Source organism: Elephas maximus, chromosome 19, assembly GCF_024166365.1.
Source record: "Elephas maximus indicus isolate mEleMax1 chromosome 19, mEleMax1 primary haplotype, whole genome shotgun sequence".
NCBI lineage: Eukaryota > Metazoa > Chordata > Mammalia > Proboscidea > Elephantidae > Elephas > Elephas maximus.
Window position 1 is genome coordinate 2,529,474 of NC_064837.1, and position 23,784 is coordinate 2,553,257.

At 40.9% G+C, this 23,784-nt stretch overlaps 1 protein-coding gene across 3 annotated transcripts in view; it reads left to right on the forward strand.

The window, feature by feature from the left end:
• The window catches only part of FBXW10B (F-box and WD repeat domain containing 10B), an 82,274-nt gene that overhangs the window by 15,016 nt on the left and 43,474 nt on the right, over positions 1 to 23,784 (forward strand). For all 3 annotated transcript variants that reach the window (XR_007514252.1, XM_049861549.1, XM_049861550.1), the window contains exons 8-10: positions 9,978 to 10,099; positions 18,413 to 18,561; positions 19,509 to 19,651. Coding sequence is in view for 2 of the 3 variants with exons in the window: in XM_049861549.1 (XP_049717506.1) it covers positions 9,978 to 10,099; positions 18,413 to 18,561; positions 19,509 to 19,651 (414 nt within the window). In the remaining variant the exon portion in view is untranslated. The remainder of the gene's footprint in view (positions 1 to 9,977; positions 10,100 to 18,412; positions 18,562 to 19,508; positions 19,652 to 23,784) is intronic.

The window sequence follows — 23,784 nt, forward strand, 5'->3', positions numbered from 1 at the left end:
CTTTCTATTGTTTTTCTCTTCACTATTTCATTTATTTCTGCTCTGATCTTTATTATTTCCTTTCTTCTGGTGGCTGTGGGCTTCCTTTGCTGTTCTGTTTCTATTTGTTTGAGTTGTGTAGCTTATGTTTTGATTTTGTCCCTTTCTTCTTTTTTGATGTGTGCATCTATTGCTATACATTGACATCAGAGCACTACCTTTGCTCTATCCTGTAGGTTTTGGTATGATGTGTTTTCATTCTCATTTGATTCTAGGAATTCTTTGATTCCATCTTTGATTTCTTCTATTACCCAGTGGTTTTCAAGCAGGCTGTTATTCAGTTTCCATGTAATTGATTTTTTCCTTGTCTTCTCATATTTAATTTCTATTTCGATGGCATTGTGATCAGGGAAGAGACTTTGTGTTATCTCAGTGTTTTGGATTTTGTTGCAGGTTGCTTTGTGGCCTAAGATGTGGTCTATTGTGGAGAATGTTCCATGTGTGTTGTAAAAGAATGTGTAATTTGCAGCTGTTCAGTGGACTGTTCTGTATATGTTTATGAGTTCAAGTTGGCTGATTGTGTCATTTAGATCTTCTATATCTTTACTGAGTTTCTTTCTAGATGTTCTGTCCTTTACTGAGAGTAGTGAGTTGAAGTCTCCTACTGTTATAGTGGAATTGTCAATTTCTCTTTTCAGTGCTGTAAGAGCTTGTTTTATGTAATTTTGGAGCCCTGTCATTTGGTGCATAGATATTTATTATGGTTATCTCTTCATGATGGATCATCCTTTTAATAACTATATAATGCCCTTCTTTGTCTTTTATGGTGGATTTTGTTTTAAAGTCTATTTTATCTGAGATTAGTATTGCCACTCCTGCTCTTTTTTTGGTAGCTGTTTGCTTGATATATTTTTTACATCCTTTGATTTTTAATAAATTTACATCTTTGTTTCTAAGGTGTGTTTCTTGTGGATAGCATATTGATGAATCCTGTTTTTATTTTACCCATTCTGTCACTGTCTCTTTATGGGTGCATTTAGTCTATTTGTGTTCAGTGTAATTATTGATAGATATGAGTTTATTGCTGTCACTTTGTAGTTTTTTGTTTGTTTGTTTGTTTGTGGTGCTGAAGTTTTCTTTGCTCCTCTTACTCTCCTGTGCTGAACTCCTTTTGTTGTGGATTTTTTTTCATTTCTTTTGTTTTCGTAGATTTTGTTTTTAGAGACTTTATGTTTTTCTTCATTTTGATGAGTAGGTTTGTTAGCTTTCTTTGTGGTTATCTTGAAATTTACCCTTATGTTCCTAGGTTTGTACCAGCCTATTGTTACTTGGTATTGCCTTCCCCTCCTTTCCATTAGAAAGTTCTATACCTACACCATTTATTCTCTTTTTTATTGTTCTGATGTTGTTGTTATTTACAGATTAACCTCTCTCGTACCCTGTTGTAAATCTTTTGGTTTTGAATAGTTGCTGAGAGGTCATATCCTAGGTTAGTATCTGGCTGGTGCCATCTTGCTTCCTAGATTCAAGCTGTCATCTGATGTTGTTTGTTCTCAAATCAAAGGACTCCCTTTAATAATGCTTGTATGTTTGGTTTGGTTTTTACATAGTCCCTTAATTTCTGTTTATCTGGAAATGTCCTAATATCACCATCCTATTTGAACAAGAATTTTGCAGGATATATTATTCTTGGTTGGCATTTTTTTTTCTTTCAAAGTTTTATATATGTCTCCCTATTGCCTTCTTGCCAGCATGGTTTCTGCCAAGTAATCAGAGCTTAGTCTTATTGTTTCCCCTCTGTATGTGAATTTTTGTTTTTCTTGAGCTGCTCTCAGGATTTTTTCTTTATCTTTGGTTTTAGCGAGTGCAATTATGATATGCCTTGTCATTTTCTTTTGGGGGCTATCCCATGTGGCGTTCATTGAGCTTCTTGAATGGACAGCTTTTCATCTTTCATGATATTAGGGAAGTTTTCTCTCAGCAGTTCTTCAATGATCCTGTCTGTGTTTTCTGTTTTCTCCCCATGTTCTGGAATTCCAATCGCTCTCAAGTTTTTGCTTTTGATTGTATCCCACATAATTCTCAGGGTTTCTTCATTTTGTTTGTTCTTTTTTTCTGATTTTTCCTCAAACAAAGTGGTATCCAAGTATTTGTCTTCAATTTTGCTGATCCTGTCTTCCATTGTTTCAAACCTGCTCTTCAGACCTTCTATGACACTGTCCATTTCTGAATCTTTCCATTTATCTTTTAGATTTCTAACTGTTGTTTTCGTATGATTTCTAGTTGTGAATTTATTTTGACATTTTTTTCCTGTATTATTTTCCTGAATTCTTCCATCGGTTTTTCTGACTTCTCTATGAATTTGTATCTTTTTTCCTCATTTTTGTCTGCTTTTTGCTTCAACTCTTGGATAGCTCTGAATATTACAGATCTGAATTCCCTATCAGGTAGTTCCAGTGCCTTTTCTTCGACTGGTGTTTTATTTTTGGACACCTACTGGGACCATCCTATCTTATTTTTTTTTAATATGTTTTGATATTGTCTGCTGTCTTCAGGACATTCAGTAGTTATTTTCTTCATTTTATTGATTGTAGATTTGTTTGTTTCATCCTGCTTTTTGTTTTATGTGGTTATGTCTGAGCAGGTGGGCTGTGTGTTCTTTGTTGTTTGCTCATCTGTGAACACGATGTTTTTCATCTCCTTGTCTAATGGGCAGAGTCAGTTGCTCAGCTAAGGTACAGCATGGTAGGTCCAGTTGAAGGAGAGGGGCTCGGATGGGTTGTTTGTGGTGTGTATTGGGGATGACAGGGTAGGCCTAGGGGTCAGTGCAGGGCAAGTTCTGGTAGGTCATGCCTGTGCTGCTCAGTGTGCAATGTTCAGCACATGGTGCAGATAAGCCAGAGGGAGTGCAGAGGTTGTGATGTGTGGAGCTATGTTGGGTATGGGAAAGAACAGAGAGAGAAGAGAGAAACAGGAGCCAATAAAAAGTGCTGAGGGAACCTGCTGTTGGAGTGGAAAGAAGAGAAACCTAGAAACGAAGAAAAATAAAAAGGAAAAAAGAAAAAAATAACACTAATGCTCCCAGGGATCCTAAAGTGTGGCTGTGCAGACTAGGAAAGTAGCTGCTAAGCAGGGCAATACAGCCTGGCTAGAAATGGCAGGGATGCCACATAGTGCTAGGTATTCAGGAGGCAGGAAAAGAAGGTAAGTAGAGAGAGACGAGAAACTGAGAAATGAAAAACGAAAAGGAAAAAAGAGAAAGAAAACAAACAAAAGTCTTCAGGGATCCCATCAGCATGGTGGCGTTGACCAGGGAAGCAGTTTCCCAGTACAGCGGTGCGTCACAGCCTGTCAAGAAGAAGCAAAGATGGCACATGGAGCCAGGTGTTCGAGAGAAAGGAGGGGAAGGAGGTGAGAAGCAGGGAAGGAACCGAAAGAAAGCAATGCCTGCAGCAAAGAAATGGCACTGAAGGAGCTGGCCGGCGTGAGCGGGACGAATCCAAGTGGCATGGAGCCGGTGCCTCCAGGCTGAGTGACCTCGGCCTGCTGGGAAATGACAGAACCTGAGCAGGGGGAAGAACGGTGAGGGGTGGGAAAGCGTGTATCATGGGTTAACAGTGCTCTGTCTCCTGCTGGGAGGTCCATGAAGCTGCGTTCCCAGACTCCCTGTCCCTGATCTCTGACAAGAGTCCAAGATGGTGAATCTGTGCTGAGTTAGCTGTTAGGGAACCTCTGCTCGTGTCTCTCCATGGTCTCTATTCTCTGTCAGTTTCTTATTCCTTTTGGTGCTTGGCTGAGTTCTTTATCTCTTCATTTGATATCGGGGTTCCAGGGTTGACGTTTGTCTCTGTTTTACCTAGTTTTTCAGTTCCTTGCTGTGGAGGCATGGCGTGGTGCTTCTTTCTATAGTGCCATGTTGGCTCTGCCTCTCAGGTGTATTTCCTAATTGAAGATTACTAACAACATACCTTTAAAAAACTCATGCACGTTGGCACCAGAAGATACAGCCAATGAATCAGAAGAAGTTTTTTTTTTAAGATTCTTGGATGAAGAAATAATTTATAATTTTCTTTATAGATTCCTTCAGGGGAAAGTTTTTTTTTTTGGTGGGTATGAATTATAGCACAGTTGCAAAATAGTGCTTAAAATGTATGTATACACATTTTTTAAACAATATAGTAAATGCCCATGTACCCATTACTCAGGTTAAGAAATGGAACTTTACTACTCTGCAAAGCTCCCTGTGTGCCTTTCCCTTATTCTTTCTTCCTCCTAACCAGTGGCAATGTTATATTAAACTTTTTACTAATTATTCCTTGCGTTTCTTTACAGTTTTTACTACCCGTTTATGTATCTCTAAATACATTGATTACTTTTGCCCGTTTTTAACTTAATATAAATGGAATTGCATTTTAAAAATTAATTTATGACTTTATTCTCACACTGAATTTTTTTTTTTTTTTTGAGATTCATCCATTTGATATAAATGTTGTTGTTAGGTTCCCTCGAGTTAGTTTCAACTCATAGCAATCCTATGTACAACAGAATAAAACACTGCCCATCCTGCGCCATCATCACAATCATTGCTATGCTTGAGCCCGTTGTTGCAGCCACTTTGTCAATCCATCCCATTTGTCTTCCTCTCTTTCACTGATCCTCTACCAAGCCTAATGTCCTTCTCCAGGGACTAGTTCCTCCTGATAACATGTCCAAAGTATGTGAGACAAAGCCTCACCATCCTTGCTTCTAAGGAGCATTCTGGCTATATTTCTTCCAAAACAGATTTGTTTGTTCTTCTGGCAGTCCATGGCATTCAATATTCTTCATCAACATCATATTTCAAAGGCATCAATTTTTCTTCAGTCTTTCTTATTCATCTTCCAGCTTTTGCATGCATATGAGGTAATTGAAAATATCGTGGTTTTGGTTAGGCATGCCTTAGTCTTTAAAGTGACAACTTCGGTTTTTAACACTTGAAAGAGGTCTTTTGCAACAGATTTGCCCAATGCAATATGTTGTTTGATTTCTTGACTGCTGCTTTCACGGGCATTGTTTGAGGATCCTAGTAAAATGAAATCATTGACAACTTCAATATTTTCTCTGTTTATCATGATGTTGCTTATTGGTCCAGTTGTGATTTTTGTTTTCTTTATGTTGAAGTGTAATCCATACTGAAAGCTGTAGTCTTTGATCTTCATAAGTGAGTGCTTCAAGTCTTTTTCACTTCCAGCAAGCAAGGTTATGTCACCTGCATATCGCAGATTGTTAATGAGTCTTTCTCCAGTCCCAATGCCATGCTCTTCTTCGTATAAGTAGCAGTAATTAATTTACTTTTAGAGAGGCTTAATATTTTATTGGATCAATGTATCATAACTATTTATTCTTCTGTTGATGAGCATTTGCATTGTTTCTAGTTTTTTATTGTTTTGAAGAATGTTGCCATAGACATTCTTGAATATATCTTTTGGTGCCCATGTGCGTGAGCTTTTTAAAGGTATATTATTAGTAGTGGAGTTTCTGGGTAGGAGTACCAAACTCTTTTCCAAAATGGTCTTACTAATTTACACTTCCATCAGCAGGGTGTGAGATACAAAGAGTATTGTCCGTCTTTAACATTTTTGCCGGTCTGATGGGTATTAAATAAAACCTCACTATAGTTTAAATTTTTTAACTTCTCTGATCACTAACAAGGTTGGACTTTTTTTGTGTGTTTTGGAGTCATTTGTACTTCCTCTTTTTTATGAAATCCCTGTTCAGTTTTTCTCCCATTTTTGTGGTTATTTGTTTATCCTAACTTACCGATTCATAGAATCCTTTATGTTTTCTGGATACTGATTTTTTTTGTTTGTTTATTTTTGTGTTGCAAATATCTTCTTCCAATTTAAGACTTGTCTTTTCAATGTGTGTGATGTCTTTAATGAACAGAAGTTCTTAACGTTAATGTCGTGTAATTTCCTGTTAATGCTTTCTGTGGCATGTTTAAGGAATCTTTCCCCATCTTAAAGTCATAAAGACATTCTCCTGTATTGTTTTTTAAAGAGTTTTTTTTAATTTTATTTTAATGGTTTTGCCTTTCATCTGTAGGTCTACCTGAAATAGATTTTTGTTATGGTCTGAGGTAGGAATTTCCTCCATTTGGGCACCCAATTATCTCACCACCCATTTATGGAAAAGGCGGTCCTTCCTCCCATTAGTCTTCGCTGCCTTCTTTGTTACAAGACAAATCTCCAGCTATTTATATTTCTGAGCTCTCTATTCTATTCCATTTGCCTGTTTGACTATTCTTGGTCAATACCACACTATCTTAATTAGTTTTTAAGACTTATATCTGGTAGGGCAAGTCTCTCTACCAGCCCCTCATCCCATTCTTCTTCTTCAGAGTGTTTTGATTGTTCTTGGACTTTTGCATTTCCATCTAAATCTTTTTTTCTTTGTTTTTAGTTCTTTTCAGATCTCAGATGCAGAGGCTTTAAGTTGATTATACTCCTCAGTTCATGTAATATTATAATCATTGGTGTGTATAAGGCTCTGCTCTTGTTTTATCTATCTATATGTCTGTCTCTCTGTCTGTGTATCTATCCATTCATCCATCCATCTATCCTATCTCTATTTTTCACTCTTATTATTTTTACCCATGATTATCATTCTAATCTTTTAAAATGTGTGCCTTTTTGTTTATGTGTGTTCTTTCAAAATGTGTGTTGATGTATTTTGTACATGTATTTATAATTCAGAAACCCTGGTGGCTTAATAGTTAAGAGCTACAGCTGCTAATCAAAAGGTCGACAGTTTGAATCCACCAGGTGCTCCTTGGAAACCCAATGGGGCAGTTCTACTCTGTCCTATAGGGTTGCCATGAATTGGAATCAACGGCAACAGGTTTTTTAGTTTTTATTTATAATTCACATACATGGTATTGCCTTAAATATCTCTTTAATCATTGCACTCCGCCCATGTTTAAGAGATCCATCCATGTTATCACGTATGTGCCGAGTTGTTGTTTTAACTGCCCTGTGGTACTCTGACACCTGTGTACACATTTTACTTACTTGCTTTCCCAGTAATGGACATTATGCTGCCTCCAAATAATGCTGCACTGAGCAGTTTCATATATGTCCCTTCAGGACACTGTGAGGTTTCTTGGGGATTGGTACTCAGGAGAGGACTTGTGAGATGTGGAGTGGGCAGTATTTAATTTGACTAAGAAGTGCCAGATTGAAGTCCAGAATGATGGCATGGGTCTACGCTCTCGCCAGCAGGGATCCTATCTCTTTACTTCCCTGTCTACATTTGGCATCATCCAGATTTCAAATTTTTGCCAGTTAAATATGTATAAAACCATGTCCAGGTGCATTTCTCTTAGTCATCAATGAGTTTGCTTATTAGCTTTTAGGGTTTCCTCTTCTATAAATTGCCTGATTATATCCTTTGCCCATTTTTCTATTGAGGACATCTATTTTTTAAATTGTTTTTCAGTGCCTTGTATATTCTAGATATCAATCCCTTATCAGTTTTAACGTTGCAGATATCATTTATTCTTTTCATCAGTCTATTAACTTTGTTCATAACGTCCTTTGTTGAACAAGAACTTAATACTGATGTAATAAAAAATTTCAGTTTATCAATTTTTCTGCCTTATGTCTGTGATCCTTCCCACCTGTAGGTCACAAAGATATTTTCCAACATTGTTTTTTATTAATGTTATCATTTTGCCTTTCACATTCAGGTTTTTAATCTATTTGTAGTCCAACTTTGTATGTGGTGTTAGGTAAGGTTTCTATTCATTATTTTTAAATAAAGTGAGCAGTTTTCCTCACAGGAGCTACTAAATATCTTGCTATTTCCCTCATTGATTTGTGAGCAATCTTTATCACATGGTAATTATTACCCATATATATGTGAGAATGTCTCTGAGCTCTCTGTTCTATTCCATTGGTCCATTTTTCTGTTCTTGCATCAAAACCACCCTGTCTTTTAAATTGTTTTATTTTATTGTTTTGTTTTTAGCTATGCATCTAGAGAATGCTTTAATATATGATGGTAGGGCAAGTCCAACTCCTCACTTTTCTTTTTTTATGTAACTTAGCTATGGTATATGCTTTTTGAGTTTTTGGGAAAAGTTTATCAACTTTTCAGAAAAGCCAACTAGAGCTTTGATTGGGGTTGCATTGAATTCGTTGACTGATTTGGGGAACACATTCAGTCAGATCATCTTCTTTGTCCTTTCCTTGAGCTTTAAAATTTTCTTTATAGAGTCCTCTTGTATTTTTAGTTAATGCTTATAAGCTTTATAATTTTATTGCTATTATGAATGATATCTTATTTTCATTTATATTTTGAACTGGTTATTGCTGGCATAGAGAAATGTTATTGATTTTTGTAGGTTGATCTTGCACCTAGCCACCTTACTAACCTCTGTTATTAGTTCTAATTTAGTTTCCTATTTAGTTCTATGTAGGTAATCTTGTCAACTTCAAATAGTGACGATATTTATCTTCCTTTCTAATAGTTACACTACTTGTAATTTTTATTTCCTTATAACTTTACCCAGGTCTTCCAGTACCATGCTAAATAGTATCAGTGAGAGTGACCATCTTTATTATGTTCTCTTTCTTAAAGGAAATAAGTCTACAGTTTCTCCATTAAGCATAATGCTTCTTGTATGACTTTGGTTTATACATTTATTAAATCAAAGAAGTTCTTTCTATTCCTAATTTTTAAAAAGTGTTTATCAAATACCTTTTCTGCATACTTTAAGAAAGTCAACCTGGACACTTGGTCTGTCACGATGCTAGAAAAAGAAATTCAAAACATGCTTTTTCTCAGACCACTGGGGCCTCATTAAATGCAGTGTAAGTGCATGGTAGGCTCTGACAAGCTGCAGTACTAGTAAGGCTGTGGGACCTTCAGGAATATTAGAACCAACCAGTTGCCATTGAGTTGACCTTTTGGTTAGCAGCTGAGTACATTAACCAAGGACTCCAGGAATGTTAGAAGGGAAAGCTTAACACATCCAAAGGGGAAAAAATTATTAATAATTTATTATGTGCCAAGCCTCACAATAACTCTTTGAGGTAAGTACCATTATTATCCCCAATTTACAGATGTGGAAACTGAGGTACAGAGTAATTCAGTAACTTACCCAAGACCACACAGCTAGTAAGTGACGGACCTGGGTCTGGATCTCAGGCAGCCTGGCTCTGGAGCCCACACTATTCCGCTATGCCATCTCACAAAAGCAGTCTGTCTGAAGTGGAAGTTTGTATCAACGATAGCTGAGAGCTTGAAGAGACATTTTCTTATTAGAAGATATCGTGACTTACACATGTTCCCATATATCTCTATGATATGCTTTAGAAATATATATAAAATATTTTGAATCTAAGTGGCTATAGTGAATTGGTATGTTGTTCTTGTTTGAAGGTCAGCATTGAATCAGTGCCCTGAATTTTAAGTCTGGTGGCCATTCCATGGACCTTTCCACCTAATACCAACAACCACTCACCAAGCATTTTCTACCTGTTAGTCACTGTTCTAAAGTTACACGCCTTAGTATCGGCAGTATTGTCGTGGAGGCTGTCCTGTGCATTGTCGGGTGTTTATCAGAGCCTGTGGCCTCTGCGCTAGATGCCAGTAGCACCGTCTTCCCACTGTGACATCCAAAAATATCGCCAGACATTTTCAAATGTCTCCTGGGAGGATTGCCTCTGGTTGAGAATCACTACATTAGTGCATTTAATTCTTAAAAAAAAACCTCATGTGATAACTACTATTGTTATCATTTCCATTTTATCAATGAGGAAATGAAGCTTACATAGAAATTAAGTGACACCTAATTGGTGTTACAGCTGGGATCAAATGCAGGCCTCTGACTTGAAGCTTAACCATGAAACTTTGATGCCTTCCACCTAGCTATAGATCTAAATGAATTGTATACAGTATGATCCCTTGGGGCCTCAGAAATTCTCAAGAACATCTTTTTGACCTGATTCCTGCAGATACTGGGATCTGAAAAGTGGAACTTGCATACGAATCTTCAATGGCCACCAAGGGACAGTCACTTGCATGGATTTATATAAGAACAAGCTTGTATCTGGAGCAAGAGATTGCCAGGTGAAAGGTGAGAAAGAAATACTTTAAACTTTCTAAGAAGTTTCCCCAAATCCATGAGTTCCCAAAATGTTCATGGGCTTTGGCCATTTCTATAGGTATTAATTTATTCTTTTATTCATCCATATTCATCAATCCATTCATTCTCTGTGTTAGATATAGAGGAGAAAAAAATGAATATGATATGGCTCTTTAGATATGACTGTATATTCCCTCAAGAGGCTCATAGTCTCCTAACAGAGAGAGATATGAAAATATATAAATGGAGAATATAATAACTTTATGAATGATAACAGCTGCCATTTATCGAGTACTAACTTTATGACTCCGGTGGCATAGTGGCTAAGCGTCAGCAGTTCAAATCCTTCAGGCGCTCCTTGGAAACTCTATGGGGCAGTTCTACTCTGACCTATAGGGTCGCTATGGGTTGGAATTGATTCGACGGCAATGGGTTTGGTTTTTTTTTTTTAACTTTGTGACAGGCACTGTGATGGGTGCTTTACATCCATTAACTTACTCAACCCTCACAAGAACTCCGCAGGTGGATGCAGAGGATCCCGTTGCCATTGAGTCGGTTCTGAAACTCACAGTGACCCTGTAGGACAGAGTATAACTGCCCTGTAGGGTGTCCAAGGCTGTAATCTTCACCAAAGCAGCCTGCTGCATCTTTTTCTCCCAAGAAGTGGCTGGTGGGTTCAAACTGTCAACCTTTCAGTTAGCAGCGGAGCGCTTAACCACTGCTCCACAAGTACACCTGGATGCAGAGGCATTCTAGTTGATTCACTTCCAAAATTCAGAGAGGAAAACAACTTGCCTCCAATCAAAGCTGCTTTTTGGTTGAGTTGGGAGTTGAACCGAGGGCTGTCTAGCTCTAAATCATGTGCTCCTAACCACACGCAGATTTCTAAGGCACCAAAGAAATGAGAGTAAATGAGGGAAAGCTCCACTGACAGGGAGCTATTTGAGTATAGTTTTGAGGCTTACTAGTTTTACAGGCAGAGAGGAGGGAGCCGTTAGGGCTTTCCAAGCACAGAGAACATGCACAGAAAGATGAAAGAAAACAGTGTATCAGAGATTTTCCAGTTGTTGGTGTGGCTGGACTGCAGTGTGTGGTGTTGGCAGTTAGGCTGGTAAGTTAATTTGGAGCCAGAGTATAAAGGGCTTTCTGCATCATGGTAGGAGGTTGACCTGTATCCTACAGGACATGAGGCGCTACAAATGCGTTTTAAGCTGGGGATTGATGTGATTAAATGTGTATTTTAGAAAGATAACTCTAGTGATAATGTGGAGGAAGGGTTTGGAGTAGGGTGACTATCTGGAGGCAGCAGACAAGTTAAGACACTCTTCAGTCTAGAGAACTGTGCTGCTGTCTCCAGAACATCTGAGAACAGGCAAATGGGAAGAAACTCAGATGGATGAGTTTACGTTAGATGGCTCAGACTAGAGGGAGATTTCTAGAAGGAGATTTGGCAGGATTTAACCATCAATTCCACCACCTGTCTGTCAGTGAAGATGACTCAGGACCAGGCAAAATTTCATTCTGTTGTACATGGGGTCGCCATGACTTGGAGCTGACTCACTGGCAATTAACAACAACAAAACCATCAATTGAATATGAGAAGTGAGAAAAATGATGAGGCCAAAACTTTTAATTCAGGCCATTGTGTGTATAGAAAGGCCATTAAAGGAAATAGGGACTATAGGGGAAGACCAGGCATGCTGAGGAATAAGGGAGGAGGTGATAGGTTCAATTTTGGGCATGTTGAGTGTCATAGAATATTCGCCCTCCAAAGATGTCCACATTCTAATACTTGGAACCTATGACTATGTTATCTTACATGGTGTCTTAGTTATCTAGTGCTGCTTTAACAGAAATACCACAAGTGGATGGCTTTAACAAAGAGATATTTATTTTCTCATAGTCTAGTAGGTTACAAGTCCAAATTCAGGGGAAAGCTTACTCTGTCTCTTGGCTCTGAAGGAAGGTCTTTCTCCTCAATCTTCTCCTGGCCGAGGAGCTTCTCCGGCACAGAGACCCTGAGTCCAAAGGATGCGCTCTGGTCGTGGTGCTGCTTTCTCGGTGGTGTGAGGTGCCCAGCTCTCTGCTTGCTTCCCTTTCCTTTTATATCTTAAGAGATAAAAGGTAGTGCAGGCCACACCCCAGGGAAACTCCCTTTACCTTGGATCAGGGAGGTGACCTGAGTAAGGGTGGTGTTACAATCCCACCCTAATCCTCTGGACATAAAATTACAATCACAAAATGGAGGACAACCACACAATGCTGGGAATCAGTGGCCTAACCAAGCTGACGTATTTTCGAGGGGACACAATTCAATCCATGACATTCCACCCTTTGGCCCCCCAAAATCACATCCTTGTAACATGCAAAACATATTCACCCCATCATATCATAGCAAAAGTCTTAGCTCCAAGTCCAAAATCCAAAAATTCCTCTTCATCTGTGAAATCTAGAATACAAGTTATATGCTTGCAACAGTACAATGGCAGAACAGGCACAAGCTAGAGATTTCCATTGCAAATGGGAGTAACTGAAGGGAAAGAAGGAGTAACAGGCACCAAGCAAGTCAGCAGACACATTACATAAGCCTTCAAGGCTTTGAAAATAACCTTCTTTTCTCTGAGACAATTTATGCAATAACCCTGCCTCCAGCCTCTAGGTATTAGCCACAATCTCCAGATTCTCAGTGGCAGCCCCTTGGCCTTGGGCTTCAGCTCTGCCTTCTAGGCCCACTGGAACAGCAACTCTGCTCCCTCGGCTTTAGGCGCACCATTCTCCTAGTCCATCTGAGTGGTGACTCCACCCTTAGAAACACCAGAGGCCATGGCTGTATGCTTTGAGACCCATGAGGACATGGCCATACCTTTTGAGACTGAGGCAGCTCGGCTTCTTGTGTTGTATCTTCAGGTTCTGTTTCCTGGTTTCTTGGCCTTTCAGCTGCTCAAGCCTCATGCCTGCATCTGCCCTGTTGGGGCAAGTGTTCCAAAGCTCTGTAGCTCCACTGATAAATGCCTGGTGGCACCCCACTCCACCAAGAAGCCTCCTGCACACAGGTGCTCAGCCCTCTGGTTCCATGGGTGGGAAAGCCTAGCTCCACTGATAAGTGTCTGGAGGCCTCCTACCCCACCAGGAAGCCTCCTGTGCACAGGCACTCAGCTCTCTGGCTCCATGGGTGGGCTCTAGCACTGTCCGGCGCTGGTCTCCTGGTTCTCCAGCTGCTGGTTCTCTGCTGTTGCCGGCTCTCTGCCGCTGCAGGTTCTCTGCTGCACTGGTCCTCTGCCACTGTTGAAACTCTATCCATTCACAGTTTCGAAACTGCTTCCACATTTTAAGTATCTGTTACAGCAGCACCCCACTCTCAGTACCAAATTCTGTCTTAGTTATCTAGTGCTGCTTTAACAGAAATACCACAAATGGATGGCTTTAACAAAGAGGAATTTATTTTCTCACAGCCTAGTAGGTTACAAGTCCAAATTCAGGGTGTTGGCTCCAGGGGAAGGCTTACTTTGTCGGCTCTGGAGAAAGGTCCTGGTCCTCAATCTTCCCCTGGCCGAAGAGCTTCTCAGGCGCAGAGATCCCGTGTCCAAAGGACGTGCTCTGCTCGTGGTGCTGCTTTCTTGGTGGTATGAGGTCCCCAACTCTCTGCTTGCTTCCCTTTTATCTCTTAAGAGATAAAGGGTGGTGTAGGCCACACCCCAGGGAAACTGCCTCCACATTGGATCAGGGAGGTGACCTGCATAAAGGTGGTGTTACAATCCCATCCTAATCCTTCAACATACAATTACAATCACAAAGTAGAGGACAACCACACAATACTGGGAATCGTGGCCTAACCAAGTTGACACATATTTTTTGGGGGACACAATTCAATCCATGACACATGGCAAAAGGGACTTTGCAGGTGTGATTAAATTAGGTTAAGGAGATCACCCTTGATTATCTGGGTAGGCCCAATGTAATCACATGGGCCCTTAAAAACAGAGAAACTTTCCTGGCTGTGATCAAAGGGAGATGTGACTATGAAAGAATGGTCAGATTAATGCTATGTTGCTGATTGTGGAGATGGAAGAAGGGAGCCATAAGGTAAGGAATGTGGGTGATCTCTAGACACTGGAAAAGGCAAGGAAATGAATTTTCCTCCAGCACCTTCAGAAAGGAACACATCCTTACTGGTACTTTGATTTTTAGTCCTGTAAGATCCATGTTAGACTTCTATAGGATAATAAATGTGTATAGTTTTAAGCCACTAAACTTATGGTAATTTGTTTTGGCAGCCATAGGAAACTAATACATTGAGTATGAGATTCCTGAGAGCATCCAGGTGAGGATTTCCAGCAGGCAGACATAGGTGTGGATATACCCAGCTGGGGCTCCAAATATGTTGGCTTAGTATTTTTCAATTAGAATTAATGGTGGAAGTCACAAGTGTGGATGACATTTCCCCAGAAAAGCAGGAGGAAAGAGTGAAAAGAGTCTAAGTAGGCAACTGCATAGAGCCAAAGTTTATTATGTGTTACCAGAGGCAGGTTCAAGGGGGCAAGGGGTACTTACTGCTTAAGAGGCACTGGGTTTCTCTTCAGGGTAATGGAAAAAAATTGGAAATGAATAGTGGATATTGTTGTTGTCCTTGTTAGCTACCACTGAATTGGCCACCAACTTGTTGTGACCCCATGCAAAACTATAGAAAACACTGCCCGGTCCTGTGCCATCTCCATGATCTGTTTCAGATTGAACCATTGTGATCCATAGGGTCGTGGATGGCTGATTTGCAGAAGCAGATTGCCAGGCCTTTTTTCCTCATCTGTCTTAGTCTGGAAGCTCCACTGAAACCTGTTCAGCATCATAGCAACATGGAAGTCTCCACCTACGGATGATGACTGTATGAGGTGCATTGGCCAAGAACTGACCCTGGAGTCCCTGGGTGGTGCAGTTAATAGGCTTGCTGCTAACCAAATGGTTGGTGGCTTGAGTCCACCCAGAGGCCCCTCAGAAGAAAATCCTGGCAATCTACTTCCAAAAAATCAGCCACTGAAAACCCTATGGAGCACAGTTCTACTCTGACACATATGGGGTCACCATGAGTCAGAGCTGACTCCATGGCAACTTGGCACAACGTAGCGAATGCAATTAATGTCACTGAATTGGACACGTAAAAAAGGCTGAAATGAAAAATGTGTATGTGTGAAAAGAGAAGAGAAACAAGGGACTGAAGCCACTGCATGTTAGAGGAAGGCGAAGGAGAACATGTGGCAGAAGGACAGTGAAGTGGTGTTACACACTCAAACACACAGACCTGCTTAAGGGATTTTACTTCCTACATCTGCTCCCTCTTCTACCTGACTGAATACCTAATTACTGAGAATGCTTTGAGGAGTGGAGCAGAAAGGATAAAAAACATCTGGGTGAGGTTTGGCAATGGAAGGGCAGACAAGATCTTCAAGCCTGCTGGGAGAGTACCAGCAGGGCTGGGACTGGAGTGAGGCCCCTGAGGTCCTTGTCTAAGGCCGAAAATTTAAAGGTCCACCCAAGAGCTCAGTAATCAATATAAATTGTTTTTATTTCTTTTTTTTAAATTTAATTTAATTTTTGGTGAAAATATATAAAGCAAAATCCACTCCTATTCCACAGTTTCTAGACATAATGATCAGTGACATTGGTTCCCTTCTTCACGCTGTGTCAGCATTCTCGTTATCTCTGTTCTAGTTGTTTCACTTCCATTTACTTAATCTCCCTCCCCCCAACCTTCTCATCTATGCTTTAAAATAGCTATTGAAATACAGATAACTTTTTAAAACGCAATTCTCAAGGGTGACAATCTTTACTCTTTGGGCTAAGCTGTTATTTAGTTTAAAGGTGACTTCAGGGGATAGTTTCAACTCAAGGTTTGAAGAGCAACACAAGGCCATAGTCTCAGAGGCTCCTCCGGACTCAATAGGTCCAGTAAGTCTGAATTCTTTAAGAATTTGGAGTTCTGTTCCACGTTGTTCTCCCTTTTTATCAAGATTCATCTACTGTGTCCCTGATCAAAATATTCAGTAGTGGTAGCCAGGCGTCATCTAGTTCTGGCCTCAAGGTAGAGAAGGCAGTGGTTCATGGAGACAGTTAGTCCTGTACTCATGTAGACAATTAGTCCTGTAGTCCAGTTCCTTCTCTGATTCTTAGGTTTTGTTCTTTTTATTTGTTCCAGACAAATAAAGACCAACAGTTGTATCTAAGGTAGCTGCTCTTCAGCTTTTAAGACCCCAGACACTACTTACCATGCTGGGAGGTAGAACAAAAGCTTTAAAAATTATATTATGCCAATTGGCAGGAGAGCAGTGGGGTGCAGACCTCAAAATCTTGTAAAAAGACCAGACTTAATGGTCTGACTGAGAGTAGAAGGACCCCGGATGTCATGGTCCTCAGACCTTCTGTTAGCCCAAGACTGGAACTATTCCCAAAGCCAACTCTTCAGACAGGGATTAGACTGGACTATGAGATAGAAAATGACACTGGTGAGAATTGAGCTTCTTAGCTCAAGTAGACACATGAGACTATGTAGGCAGCTCCTGTCTTAAAGGGAGATGAGAAAGCAGAAGGGGACAAAAGTGGGCTGAATGGACATGGGGAATACAGGGTGGAGAGAAGTGTGCTGTCTCATTAGGGGGAGAGCAACTAGGAGTATACAGCAAGGTGTATATAAATTTTTATATGAGAGACTGACTGGATTTGTAAACTTTCACTTAAAGCACAATAAAAATTATATAAAAAAAGAATTCTATTATGTCAGTAGATTGGATTGTCCTACACCCCCAAACCAAAACTAATCCCATGAGGTGAATGCTTATTAGTATTAGGACAAGATAAATATTTTAATAAAAGTCAAAATTAATGTAGAAAATCCACAATGAACAAAATATCATTTGCCTTACCCTCATCCTCGCCCCCACCACTGGCCTGCCTGCGTCCCACCTGCCTGAGTTACAAAATAGAATGAAAATGAGACAATTAGAGGGCTGAAGGTAACACTCCCTCCCCCTACTTTTAAAATTCTTTAAACCAGGGTTCCTTTTCCTTACCAGGGAATCTTATAATACAACTTTCAATTCTCCTATTGCTAATTTGATAAAAGGGTCAAGAGGTATATGTAGTAAATAAGTGAAGAAAAACACACTTAAATAGTTAGGGTTAACCTAGCTTAAGAGCATGGCCTCTGGATCCAGAGTCCCTGGGTTCAAATCTCAGCTCTGCCACTCAGCCATTTGTGTGATCTTGAGCAAGTTAATGGATCTCTCTATGCTTCAATTTTCTCATCTGTAATGTGGGAAATAATAATTGTACCTGCTTTGTTAAGATGATGAGTTATTACATACAAAGCACTTTGGATGGTAGCTGGCTCATTCTCAGTGCTATGTCGATAGTAGTTATTGTTATTATTTTGTCTTAGGCTGCTCATTCTGTTGCCTGAAGAAGAAGGTAGTTTGGAGGCTGAGGAAGCAGATGTTACTACCGTCATCCCGAATACATCGTGCCCACCTTCACCTTCTTTCTCCTGTTCTCCCAGCGCCCATGCGTTCTCGTATCTACCGCAGTGGTTTTAACGCAGTTTACGTAGAAACAGCATTAGGCTCGCCCTCTCCATGACAGTTTCTCAAATAATAAGTCTAAAAGTAAGATTCCGAAATATTAAAAAATGTAAATAGACCTCTTTCTTTTCTTTTGCAGATAGTAGGTGAGGGTCAGGAGAACAGCCTGTGGGAGAATGATTACTTAAACACAGGCTATGGTTTTCCTGAAATCTACTTAGTAGCAAGTGTTGTTTGGGCTTGAAACCAACTAGTTACCATGAAGTTAACGCCAACTCATGGCGTCCCTGTATGTGTCAGAGTAGAACTGTGCTCCATAGGATTTTCAGCGGTTGATTTTTTTAAAAGTAGATCGCCAAGTCTTTCTTCTGAGGTGAGAACTTGAACCTGCAACCTTTCTGTTAGCGGCTGAGCACTTAACCGTTTGCACCATTCAGGGACTCGTTTCAGGCTTGAGGAAGAGACTTATTGGAGACAGCTGTTCAGCATTTGGACCCAATGCTGAGTCTGAGGGTCACAGCCAGGTCTTATGCATTGCTGGCTATTGAGGGCCTCTGGTCAGGCGCTCTCTGCTGCCGGTGGATGGAGCTGTTGGTGAGCCTGAGGAGAGCCCGGCCAGGGGAAGGCCTCTTGGACTCTGACTTGATGGGCTCTGCTAGTCTTTGCTTCTGGAATGGGGAGCAGACTCAATTGTAATCATCCCCATCCTCTATTCCTCCCCTACACCCCATCCCTCTAGTGTGGGATCTAGACACAGGGAAGTGCCTGAAGACGTTTAAGCACAAAGACCCCATCTTGGCCACCAGGATCAGTGACACCTACATTGTGAGCAGCTGTGAGCGAGGGATGGTCAAGGTGTGGCATGTTGCCACGGCCCAGCTGGTGAAGGTGAGAGGGTAGGGCTGTAGGAGACTGGTGGTCTCCCCCATGGAGCTCTCCAGGCCATCCTAGAGTGACTGAGTTACGGTAGACAGGAGGGGCAGACGTGAGAGCTGTAGTGAAAGACCGACAAAGGAGGGTGTTCTGGGTTGTGGTGGGTCAGGGATCCCCACCCACATTGTGACCCATGTTGTCATAGGGCTGGTAGAGCAAGGCTGCCGTCTGACTGAGCACAAAGTATAGGCCCTGGGGCCTTTTTAAGAGCAGAAGAGGACAACTACCTTTTTCTCTTCCAGAGTATTCCAGCCTGGTGCTGAAATGGGGCAAGGGGATGAACAAAGCCATGCTTTTTTCTCTTTACTCTCTGATGAGGAGAAAACATTGGCTATCTTGAAAGTGATTAAATGTTCACAAAAAATAGTGTTGCTGGATCTGAACTCCCTGATCCTTGTGCGTGGTATTGAGATACTGTTTGTGCCAGGAACATAAGCTCTCAGTAAGAAGCTGCTGGCCTGGCTTCTGGACTTTTCCCACCAATCTTGTTGTCACTGTGGTCTAACCAGCAGTGGCAGGCACAGGGATGCCCCAGGTGCCCTCCCAGGGGTGGTGAAGAATTGCTCATCCTCTGCCCTATTTGCAGAAGATGGTAGTTTCTGACCCTGTCTGATGGTCCAGGAGGAGGGGGCCTGCCCCAGTCATAGACTCATCAGGAGCAAGGCCTCTTCCTGATCACATTCCTCCTTTACTGGAGAGAGAGAGAGCTCTGGTGAGAAGGAGGTGTGGACTCCACTGGTCTTAGAGCAAAAGTGAAATCAGCTCAGGTAAATAGCAAGTGAGTGGCAGACATGGATTGCCTGAGTGTGGATTTGGGATGCATCTAAAGAAGCCTCCAGCTTAGGCCCTAGGAGGCGGTCATAATCTGAGTGGGCTGAAACCAGTGGCATCCTTTCTTGCAGACTCTCAACGGCCACGAGGGAGCGGTGAAGTGCCTGTGCTTTGACCAGTGGCATCTCCTCTCAGGAAGTGCTGACGGCCTAGTCATGGCCTGGAGCATGGTGGGAAAGTACGAGAGATGCCTCATGGCCTTCAAGCATCCCAAGTAAGTGCTGGCGAGGCCTTGACTGCTGACCTCCATGCTCTCCCCTTTGCCGACACAGCCGAGGCTCTGTGCTGTGCTGGCCTCTTTTCCTTTCTGTGCCTCACTCATTTCTGCTTTCCTCCTCTCCCACCTGTTACCAATTTTTCCCACCACCCTCTCTGCTCAGCCATCTCCTCTCCTGCCCTCATTGTTTCTCTCAAGAAATAATAATAGGTGTGGTGATTGAGAAGTTATTGAAACTTTATCCTTACGACAGAAGTGATAAATTTATGCCTGTTACCTACCAAACAATGCTAACTCTCGTAAACTTTAAGTTCCTGGAACTGGTCTTTGTCCCAGTAAGCTTGTGTTCATAAAAGCTTAAATTATACAAATGCCAAAGGTTTAAAAATAACCAAGGGCTTAAAAAAGGAGCTTAGAAGGCTGTGGGCTACAGGCTGTTCCAGGACAGCAAATGGATTTCACTGTACACACCGATTCAAATTTAGTGGTGGTGTCTGCTTAGACCAAGCGAGTATCCTGAGGTCCCGCCTGGGCTTCTTTGGAAAGGGTATTGTGGTTCCTTACCATATTTTTTACACAAATAATGCACACCTTCTATGTTTGTTTGCCAACCGTGCCCCCCCCAGGTGTTTTGTTAAGTGCGCAATGCTAAATTTTTACAGCAACATTAAAAAAAAAAAAAGGGCATAGCGGCACTTATTAAAGTATTTCATGGGGGGAGGATGCAGTTGGCAAACAAATGTAGAAGGTGTACGTGATTTGCGTAAAAATACAGTAAAGATGTTACCATGGTCAAGACTTTCCAGGCTGTTCTACGCCACTAATGTACTGCATGAATAATTCTTCCCCTAGTGCATTATAAGAAATTCCAGGAAACTAAATGGTATTCTAACTGGTAAAACAAGTAAGTAGATTTTCTAGAGCATCTATTAGGGGATAGCTATTTAATAATGTATGGCCTAGATTTCCTTATATCCTCTTAGTAGCCTTTTAAGCAGGCACACTGGCATTGTTGGGGGCATAAGGGGATATAGGTGTGTATGTGTATATTCCCTGTGGTTTATCTCTGTGTTATCAACAGGTGGGTGCAGGGAAGAACCTATGTTCAGTGATTTATCCAACTCCTAGGTGATTATCAGTGAGCTTCGCAGCATGTCATCTGGGTTATTGAGCCTTGACCTCAAAGACGGAGTCAAACTTAATGATGCCACCTAAAAATTGTAACTATAAGTTTTTCAACTCTTCCAAACATGATTCCATAGGTCTTAGTTTAGTTGTAAGAAACCAGTTTGTTCCTAGCAGTTTGGTTGTCATTCCTTGTTGTTGTTAAGCTGGCTCTGACTCACGGCAACCTTATGTATAACAGAGTGACACATTGCCTGATCCTGCACCATCTTCATGATTGTCGGTATGCTTGAGCCCCTTTGTTGCTGCAGCTATTGTGTCAATTCATCTCATTGAGGATTTCCTCATTTTTGCCCATCCTCTGCTTTACCAAACATGATGTCCTTTTCTAGCTATTGGTCTTTCCTGAGGATGTGTCCAGTGTAAGCAAGCCAAAGTCTCGCCATCCTCACTTCTAAGGGGCATTCTGATTGTACTTCTTCTAAGACTGGTTTGTTTGTTCTTCTGGCAGTCCATGATGTATCCAGTATTCTTTGCCATTGTCACAGTTTGAATGCATTGATTCTTCTTCTGTCTTTCTTCTTCTGTGTCCAGCTTTCACATGCAAAAACTATGGCTTGGGTCAGGTACACCGTAGTCATCTTTGCTTTTTAAAACTTTAAAGAGGTCTTTTGCAGCAGATTTTCCAAATGCAATGCGTCTTGACTGCTGCTTCAGTGTGTCTTGACTGCTGCTTCAATGAGTGTTGATTATTGATCCAAGTAGAGTAAAATCCTGACAACTTCAGTTTTTTCTCCATTTATCGTGATGTTGTTTATCAGTCCAGTTGTGAGGAATTTTTTTTTTTTTTCTTTAAGTTTAGGGGTGATCCATAGTAAAGCTGTAATCTTTGGCCTTCGTCAGTAAGTGCTTCAAAGTGTCACTTTCAGCAAGAAGGGTTGTGTCATCTGCATATCGCAGGTTGTTAATGAGTCTTCTCCAGTCCTGATGCAGTGTCTTCTTCATATAGCCCAGCTTCTTTAATTATCTGCTCAGTGTACAGGTTGAATAAGTAAGGTGAAAGAATACAACTCTGCTGCATACCTTTTTCAGTTTTGAACCATGCGATATCCTCTTGCTCTGTTTAAAAGACTGTCTCTTGATCCATGGACATGTTCTGCATGAGAACAATTAAGCGTTCTGGAATTCCCATTCTTCATAATGTTATTCATAATTCGTTATGATCTACACAGTGGAATACCTTCCCGTTGTTGATAAAACACAGGTAAACATCTTTCTGATATTCTCAGCTTTTGGCTAAGATCCATCTGACAATAGGAGTGATGTCCCTTGTTCTATGTCCTCTTCTGAAGCTGGCTTGAATTTCTGGCAGTTTCTTGTTGATGTATGGCTGTAGTAATTTTTTCATTATCTTCAGCTAAATTTTGCTACCATATGACATTCATGATATTCTTGGATAATTTCTGCATTCTGTTTGGTCACCTTTTTCTTTGAAATAGGCACAAATATGGATTTCTTTCAGTCAGTGGGTAGCTGTCTTCCAAATTATTTGACATAGACGAGTAAGCTGTGGTATGAGACAACTCCACTCAGAACAGCCCCAACATACATTTGGCTCTTGATACTTTGCTCAGTCACAGCAAAACCATAGGCACCTGGAGGACGTGGTCACTGCTCTTGCTTGTATGTGCCCCCACCACTCACCTGGACCAGTTCTGTGTATACGTAAGTGCTCAATAAATATTTTGAATTGTTTGGTACCCACTAACCAACCGAGGGCACTGGGACTGGGTAACCAACCCACTGCCGTTGAGTCAAATTGCTTGATAATGAGGACTAATTTGATGAAATGCCTTCCTGGAGAGTTCTAAAGATTGGACTAATCTTTTGGATATGGCATAGGTAAGGCAACAGATATAGTTGCTGTCTTTCTTTTGGTGGAAGAAGGGCTGGGGAAAGGAGTCTCCCTTTTGTTCTCTTGAGCCAATATTTTTTCAACCAAAATTAAAATTTTGCATATAGTGTGGGAAAGAAGTGAGATAAAGGAGGAAATTAGAGTATACAAAGTAGGGCTGACAGGGGTGCTAATCCTTAGGAAAGATTCTGTACTCTGCAGTGTTTTAAAAAAAAATTTTTTTTAAACACCTTTATTCTTCAATGTTTTTTTTACCACAGCTGATGTTGTAATTAGGTTTCTTTTTGTTTTGCAATTTCTTTAATTACATAAAATTTATCATTAAAAAATGTACAGTTCAGTGGTTTTTAGCATATTCATACTGTCATGGAATCATCAGTACCATCTAACTCCAGAACATTTACATCACCCAAAAAAGAAACTTGTACCTGTTAAGTGTCACTTCCATTCCTCCTTCCCCCATCCCCCTAGCAACCAAGAATTTACCTTCTGTCTCTGTTGATTGGCCTATTCTGAATATTTTATATAAATAGAATCATATAATATGTAGTCTTTTGTGTATGGCTTCTTTCACTTAGCATGATGTTTTCAGGGTTCCCCACATAGTTGCATGTATCAGAGCTTCATTCCTTTTTGTGACTGAATAATATGCCACTGTATGGATATCCATTCATCCTTTGGTGGATGTTATATTCTACCATATGGCTATTGTAAATAGTACTGCTATTAACATTCAAGTAGATTTTTTAAAAATAATTTTTATTGTGCTTTAAGTGAAAGTTTACAAATCAAGTCAGTCTCTCACACAAAAACCCATATACACCTTGCTGCACACTCCCAATTGCTCTCCCCCTAATGAGACAGCCTGCTCTCTCCCTCCACTCTCTCTTTTTGTGTCCTTTTCACCAGCGTCTAACCCCCTCCATCCTCTCATCTCCCCTCCAGGCAGGAGATGCCAACATAGTCTCAAGTGTCCACCTGATCCAAGAAGCTCACTCCTCACCAGCATCCCTCTGCAACCCATTGTCCAGTCCAATCCATGTCTGAAGAGTTGGCTTCGGGAATGGTTCCTGTCCTGGGCCAACAGAAA